The sequence below is a fragment of the Poecilia mexicana genome, unplaced genomic scaffold, assembly GCF_051168715.1.
Source record: "Poecilia mexicana isolate PSO_F unplaced genomic scaffold, ASM5116871v1 scaffold_14, whole genome shotgun sequence".
NCBI lineage: Eukaryota > Metazoa > Chordata > Actinopteri > Cyprinodontiformes > Poeciliidae > Poecilia > Poecilia mexicana.
This window is the reverse complement of record NW_028263383.1, coordinates 9759191-9767623: the sequence shown is the minus strand read 5'-3', so window position 1 is coordinate 9767623 and position 8433 is coordinate 9759191. Positions and strand designations below refer to the sequence as shown.

Genomic DNA, 8433 nt, shown 5'->3' with positions numbered 1-8433 from the left:
TTGCCTTGGAATAGAAACCAGGATTTGACAAAAAAAAGAGTATGTCTAAAACCAAGTACAGAATTAAATGTACAAGTACAGAAATCTGGATGTTTGTATAAGAAAGAGCTTTATAATTACTGATCTGTATGTGGTCAGTTTTATAATCATTCAGTTTTACTCCCTCTCCAAATTCCCCCGGTTGTTATTGTCAAAATGTTATTCAATGCATTGTGGATAATATTTGACAATGAAATGAATATTACAATACTCCAACAAAAGAGTTATACCATTTAAACCTCTAAATATTATGACCTTGCTGCCAAAAATGTCAATTTATCTTATTGGGATTTTATGTAGTAAATTCAATACATAATTTTGAAATTGAAGGAAAGGATTTCACACATTTTATTTTGTTCCCAGCTTAACATAGTTAGAATGTGAAGGCCTGTGTTAGCAAACAGCCAAATTCGAAATGAAGCCACAGGAAGTCATGGTAGATGTTTGCCGCAAAGGAAATGGTTATGAAGGTTGTAGACCAGTATATAAACATGATCTTTGTGGATCTGGTATTGTGTAGTGGTTTTGCCTCATTTCTGGCAGTTTTTTTTTAATCAAGTTAACATGAAATTGAATGGGCTCTGTCTGTTGTGAGCATTAAACGCTATTATGTAACCAAAAGGTCATTCTTAATCGGTACCCTGGATTTTTGTACAATCAAGAATCTTGTCCAAAACGTCCTAAAAATATGACATTTAAGCCGAATGGTTTTTAAAGAAGGTTTTCAAAGACACAGAAGTCAAAATATTGTTTTAGACAAAAGGTTTCATAACATTACTTTCTTTTGTTTTTAACCCATCAGTCCCTCATTTAAAAACGAACAAGCGATACAACAGCTACAATTAGCTTTTAGCTTTTTTCATCTTAGCGATCATCGATTCTGTGAGATTTGTTGTGTAACAATGTATTCTGTTCCTAATCCAGTACTTTTCATTCTATTTTATTCCATTCCATTTCTGTTTTGTTTGCCTTTTGGAGCAGACATAAATTACCCTGCATGGCTGGTTGTGCGCGGTCTTGAGCGCCTGTGAGTGAATGAGCGAGTCGCAGTGTGTTTGTACGTGATGTGGTTTTGGTTTGAACTTTGTTAGCTGCACGCACACCCCGGCTCAGTGCTGCAGGGAAACGTGGGCGTTATGTCTGCCAGGCCTCTTACACTTGGCTTGTCTACATGTATTACTCACATGGGCACACACACTCACAGACACAAATACATGTGCACGCATCCGCAAACACACACACGGACACGCATGCACAAAAACTCACATATTTACAGACATGCAAAGTCATACATGCACACAAACAAAACTAAAGTCACAGAACACGCAGACACAGAGGGGCAGAGTCCATTGAGGATTTTTATGTCTTTAAATTGTTAATATTCAATCTGGCTGAGGGGAGCCAGAGGCCTAACAACCTAGCAGGAGCTTCTTCAATTCATGTCCACCATTTCTTTCTGGATAAGATGCCTCAGAAAAAGCCATGTGTCCATGTCTACAGAAAACATTTCAGAGACTGACAGATGTCTGCGTGCCCTACCCTGACCATAACCTGTTTATTAGGAATCTACCAATAAATCAGTGCCGATTTCCTCGGTATTGTCTGCTATGTATATGTGCAGCCGAAATTATTTACCAATCTTATCTACTTCAGCAAAAGTCTAAAAATCAACCACTGTCCTCTATTGCTCTGTCGAGAAAGAGGTTTGACTGAGAGTCAGGTCATGTCTGCATACCCCAGTGTTGCCAATTCAGCGACTCTTTTGATATGTTTACCAACATTTCAGACCAAAAAAATTGGTATCGGCCAAAATCAGAATCAGCAGGTCAGACTTCTTTAAGATCAGCAATCGGCCAGAAAACTGCGATTAGTGCATCTCTACTTTTATTTATATTAAAATAATCAGATTTTTGTCAAAAAGGAAGTATAGTGGATTATTTGTACCAGAACCAAACAGACGTATCTGAAGATTTGTTAATATATACTGCCTTTTCACAACAAATGTCATCTGAAGGGCCTTTACCAGACATCCATCCATCCATCCATCCATCCATCCATCCATCCATCCATCCATCCATCCATCCATCCATCCATCCATCCATCCATCCATCCATCCATTTCTTTACACCTTTGTCCCTTAGTGGGGTCGGGAGGGATGCTGGTGCCTATCTCCAGCTAACGTTCTGGGCGAGAGGCGGTGTCACCCTGGACAGGTCGCTAGTCTGTCGCAGCCTTTACCAGACAGACTGATCTAATTTATATACTGTCAATTTGGTTCAATTAGCAGATTCAGATTAATAGATTCCAATTTGAGGCCAGAAAACACAATCTCAAATTCAGTTCATCACATCACATTAATTAGTAAAACAAACAAACAAAAAAGCTATCTATTTACAGAAATAAAACCAATTATATCAAGTGATTAACTTTGAAGCAATCCCTCACACTGAATATGTGTGTGTTGACAGTGGAAAGAAAAGATTCCCTTTCCTCTAGCTGAACCAGACTCAGTGTTTTCATCCATCTGTGAGGCTCAAAACCCCCAATCTGTTTTGGCCAACTGGGGGTTTGAGAAAATAGACCAGAGAATAAACAGAAGGACTGGTCCAGTACTTAACATTTACTTTACGTTAAAGAAAAACCAAAGAGTTAGTGGCAGATGTAGCACATATATAGGTTTCAGCAAGGAGATAAAAAGCTTTTTTTAGTTACTAGGGCTGTAACCAAACAACTACTCCCAAAACAACAATATTTGGTCAATGGGCAGGAGTTAAAAATTGTTTAGTAATAGTTTGGAAAGAGAAAAAAACATTCATTTATTAACTCAAATCACAAAAATAGTTTTAAATAACCTGTAATCTTTGCAGGACAATTCAATAGAAAGTTAAATGGGTAATATAAAGCAGTATGCTTGTCTCAACTTAAGGTAGTCCTGATGCCAAAAAAAAAAAACAATGAAAAGGTAAAGTTTGTGTATTTTACAAATAGAATAACAATAAATAAAAACTCAAACTCTGTTTTAAAGAATATTTGCTCTATGTTTACTTCTCAAGGTTAGGATTGATAATTCAAATTATTTTAGATTTTGAACAAGACGAATAATGCAGTTACGTGTAGGAGGCCACTTTAAACTTTAAATGTAAGCAGACGTAGTTGGCAATTTGAGCTACAAATGTTTTGGGAGAATCTTCAGCCAAGCCTTGCTTTGGAAGTGTGCCACCCCCAAATGAAATTCTATTTACGCCTTAAATCCTTTGGCCATTTGTGAATTTACACTCTTGATCTCTCTGGGTTTATTTGCTGTCATGACTCAACTAACTCAGAGTTACTGTTGCTCTGTTTACTTGGGTGACAATAATGGATTATTGCTTGAGATGTCAAACATCACCTCCTACCATTTTGCATCCAGTAGATGGCCTCGTTGGGCCTGCTGGCCACAAGTTCAGCGCAGGACATATGGGGAATACATTTTTAGCACGACTTTTGATTTTACACTTTTGTGGCATTTACATTATATAAAGTTAATAACTAAGAAAGTTCTTACAATTTTGCTTCCGTCATAAAATATGATAAATATAGTGAAACATTTTTCTCTAACATTAGAGAAAAAATTAACGAGAAAAAAAAAAAAACTTCAACCAGGTCACGTTACACAGCTTAAATTCTTCCGAGTGCAAGCGTTATGGGGTTTAGATTTGAGTTGCGTGGCTGTACCCTTACAATCTCCTTGGATGGAGAAGTTGTGGCAGGGGACGTGGACCACAGCAGCAGGCAGCAGCAGCTGAGCGGAGAGAGAGGAGAGCGCGCATGAATAACGCCCGTGGAGAGATCAGAGTCATTTCCGTCACTCTCCGCCGGCCGCAGTCACGTCGCGGTGCTGCAGTCCCACTGAATGTCGCACAAACAAGGATACACCCCGGCGAAACAAAATGGAAAGCCAGTAAGGACCGAAAAAACACCTGAGGACCGTGGCGTCTTGGAGAGCTTTCCACGGAGCAGAGCGCAGACAGGGTGAGCGCCTTCCCTGGCATCAAGATACAAACTGGATAAATGTCGGTTTCGATTTTGAGCTCAATGATTTTTTTTTTTTTAGCACTTTGTTGAATTTTTGAATTAAACATATTTTATAAGCCGACCCAGGACGCCTGAGCGTTTCAGGAGCTGTCCATTCTCACGCAGCAAGGCGCACGCTGTCTTAAAAAGAAAAAAAGAAAAAAAGAAAAAGCCTCAGGATGAACAACTAAAACTGCCCCTGAATTTCAAGGACGTCCAACAAGGGATCAGACTGCTAGAGATGATTTAGGTGGGTGGTCAGAACGAGCGGCATTTTTTTTTTTTTTTTTGAAAGGGGGTCAGAAGCTGCTGTGCTGCGTTAACAGGAATCGCCATGCGCATTAACCCACATGTAAGGAAAAACTCATGAGGATTACAGGACCAAACATTCATGACACAATTTAACATGTTTTAATCTCTAATCATTACTTTTTTATCATTGTCTGTCTTAAAATGAACTGTTATAATTTTGAATGGTTAAATTTGCTGTCCATCTCAAAACTTTTTGCTTGATAAAAAAAATAGATAAAAGAAAACAGATTTTAAAAAAAGAAGGCATATATTATTAGGGGTGGATCCAAATCATTACAGTGCCCAATATAACTACAGGGACACGCCTCGAAAATCGTTAAACAAATCAGATAAATGCCGCGCAGAAACCATCAATAGAAGTCATTGATGTGGTGGTATATAAGGCTAATGATTGGCAAAACCGCTGTTGACTGGGAAGCTCAAGGGCAGTGTGCTGTGAAACTTTTGCTGCATGCAATTACAGGGTGCAAAAAGAACATTAACTGAAGGATACACTCTTCGTTTTTGTTTCAGATTTTTACATGAAAACCTCTTCTGGGAGTCTGGATGCAAACAACAGCTGGGAAATTCCTCCTCCTCTACACACTAGAATGTCGACCGTCTGCGCTTCTGCTGCTTTTACTGCTGCTGCGGGAATCAGTGGACCGGGGATTTTTGCGAAGGAAATTTCTGAAGAGAAAAGTTTAAAAAATTTATAGCTGCACTTGCACAAAAATGTTTTTTGTGACGAGCAGCCAGTGGATGACCCAGTCCAAGGGAGAGCTGGTACCCAGACAGTTTGTATCTCTACCATCTGTGTAAAAAAAAAAAAAAAAAAAACTCCAGCAGAAGCACAGCTGCTGCAGGTTGGGGATGTGATGGGGTGATTGCTAACATCCCCATTCGCCCACCCTCCCTCTCTCACTGCATTAGCGCTGCGATTACAAACAATGGATCAGAATTTCTCAACAGTACGAGACGGCAAGCAGCTCACGCCAGAGAGGGACTCGTCCAAGCGAGTCTTGACAGGATGCTTTCTCTCCCTGCTTATCTTCACCACACTGCTTGGCAACACCCTGGTGTGTGCAGCTGTCACCAAGTTCCGACACCTGAGGTCGAAGGTCACCAACTTCTTTGTAATCTCGCTGGCCATCTCGGACCTTCTGGTGGCCATCTTGGTGATGCCATGGAAGGCAGCCACAGAGATCATGGGGTTTTGGCCATTTGGAGCATTCTGCAATGTGTGGGTAGCATTTGACATCATGTGTTCCACTGCCTCGATCTTGAACCTGTGTGTTATTAGTGTTGATCGTTACTGGGCCATCTCCAGCCCGTTCCGTTATGAACGCAAAATGACCCCGAAAGTGGCGTGCCTGATGATCAGTGTAGCATGGACCCTCTCTGTACTCATCTCCTTCATTCCTGTTCAGCTAGACTGGCACAAAGCTGAGACCACCAGTTATGCAGAGCTAAATGGAACATACCCCAGTGAACTGCCCCCTGATAACTGTGATTCTAGCCTTAATAGGACGTACGCCATCTCATCCTCCCTCATCAGTTTCTATATCCCTGTAGCAATCATGCTCGTCACCTACACCCGGATCTACCGCATTGCCCAGAAACAAATACGGAGAATATCTGCCCTGGAACGTGCAGCAGAGAGTGCCAAAAACCGACATAGCAGTATGGGGAACAGCTCAAACATAGAGAGCGAGAGCTCATTCAAAATGTCGTTCAAACGAGAAACCAAAGTCCTAAAGACGCTCTCGGTCATCATGGGTGTGTTTGTGTGCTGCTGGTTGCCCTTTTTCATCCTGAACTGCATGGTTCCCTTCTGCGAACCAAACCTGCCAGATGGGTCCGCAGACTTCTTCTGCATCAGCTCTACCACTTTCGATGTGTTTGTGTGGTTTGGCTGGGCAAACTCCTCTCTCAACCCCATCATCTATGCCTTCAATGCAGATTTCCGCAAGGCCTTCTCCATACTCCTGGGTTGCCACCGGTTGTGCCCGGGGAGCAACACCATCGAGATCGTCAGCATTAACAACAACATGGCAGCCTCCGCGCCCAACCCTAACTCTCAGTATCAGCCCAAGAGCCACATCCCAAAGGAAGGGAACAACTCTGCAAGCTATGTGATTCCTCACAGCATCCAGTGTCAGGAGGACGAGTTGCAGAGGAAAGATGGATGTGGAGGCGATATTGAGGCAGGAATAGTAAACAACGCCTTGGAGAAACCCTCCCCGGCCATTTCTGGGAATTTAGACAGTGATACCGAGGTAACCCTGGAAAAGATCAATCCCATCACACAGAACGGGCAACACAAAGCTGTGTCATGTTGAGGATACCTTTGCAAAGATGGATCGAAACTCATGGAGGACCATAAAGCAAACATCCGGGACAAGGATCTCCAAGAATATGCCTGATAGAAAAAAAAAATGTGACAGGACTCTGGACTGTCAATAAAAATCCACATAGAAAAACCTACAGAATGTCAAAAAGTAAAGGCACTTTATCCAGGATATAACTATCTGCAAAATACTTTCAGCATTTGAGGATGAAATCGTTTTATTTGATGATAAATGTTGATAACATGTATATTAAAGCAGAAAAACAGTGCATATGCATACATCTTTGAAATATCTCCTTGGATGTATACATCTGCTCAAGTGTACTGTACAGCTCAGCATTGACACTACTCTGGAAGGACTTAAACACATTATATTCAGCAGAGGAAAATGTAGTATTAGAGAAATATCATGTAGGTAGGTGCTTTGTAGGTGTTACATGAAAGAAAGAGCAATGTGGATTAAACAGGTGCAGTAAAATTAGTTGCTTGTTACTTTTTTTGCTCTACTCTTCAGTATCTTAGCAATGCTGGTTTTATTGCAAAATTTACATCTGTATTGCAGTGGTTATTTATTTAACTATTTAAATTTCTGTAAACGCCAAAGTAACTTTTCTATAAGTCAAGCCTAAGCTCTATTTGAATCCAATCTTGGGTTTAAGGTTATGATGTAAAATGTCCAGATGATGTGCAGTCAGAGAAAGAGAGACAAGGAAGTTTTGAAAATACTGTAATGTTTTATTTTTCATCTCCTGTATCGTTTTTCTGGACAAATTGTCTTTCCTAAAACCATCCTGAGTTTCTTTTCTACATCCTCCTCCTCTTGTTTGCTTTATTTCCCCCCTGCTGCTTATTAAGCAGTCATTTATTCTGTTCTCATCTTCATTTTCCTGTTCTTGTTTGCTCAGTCTGCAAATCCTATTCTCCTTCACGATGCCCCTTTTTCTCATTTTGTCAACGGTCTCCTTTTTTTGCACCTGCGCATCAACTCTTTCAATGTTTGTGTTCTTGTCTCCACTCTCCTCAGAGTCTCCTTTGGTAGTCATCCATTTTAACTTCTTCTGCCCACTTTGAGTGGTACTGATGGTTTTTCACTTGGCAAATACATCTGGTTCATATAAAGAAAATTTAATGAAATTAAATACTCATTGCACTCATACAGAGAAGCCAGGGATACAAGTTCACTAAGCTGAAACACATGACACTTAGTGACCTTTTGCAAACTTGCAGATATCAGATTTGTAAATTGCTCATGCTGGGAGCCATACTGCGCTGTAGTGGTGATGTGGAGCATGCAGTGTGACAGAGTCGCTTAGTTTTGCAGAGGTGAAGTCACAGACGGTGCACCGTGATGTGGATTAGCCCTGAGCTGTCGGACATGTTTTGTGTCTTTGCACAGCTGCACTTAGAAAACACTCCCAAATTAGGACTAATTAGGAATAAATATTTCACAGGAGCAAAACATTAAGTTCTTATTATAGAATAATATTCCAGATGCTGCTGACAAGAATGCAGCTGCCTTAGGAAGAAGTTGTATTTTCACTTATTTTCCATGATTGTGATCAGATGTAGTTCTTCTTGAACAACCAGATCTTAACTAACCTGATTTGTAAACAAAAATGTTCTGACAACAGGCCAGCACAGGTCACATGACATTTACAGATGGGGAGCTGAAATGACCAGCAGAGTTTTGGTTTCAATCT

The 8433-nt window shown here is 40.6% G+C and overlaps 1 protein-coding gene across 1 annotated transcript; it reads left to right on the top strand.

Moving 5' to 3' along the window:
- Positions 1–2633: 2633 nt before the first annotated feature.
- On the top strand, positions 2634–7214 carry drd1b (dopamine receptor D1b). Its single transcript, XM_088012759.1, has one exon. The coding sequence runs from the start codon at positions 5334–5336 to the stop codon at positions 6723–6725; it is 1392 nt and encodes a 463-aa protein (XP_087868885.1). The 5' UTR covers positions 2634–5333; the 3' UTR covers positions 6726–7214.
- Positions 7215–8433: the final 1219 nt, after the last annotated feature.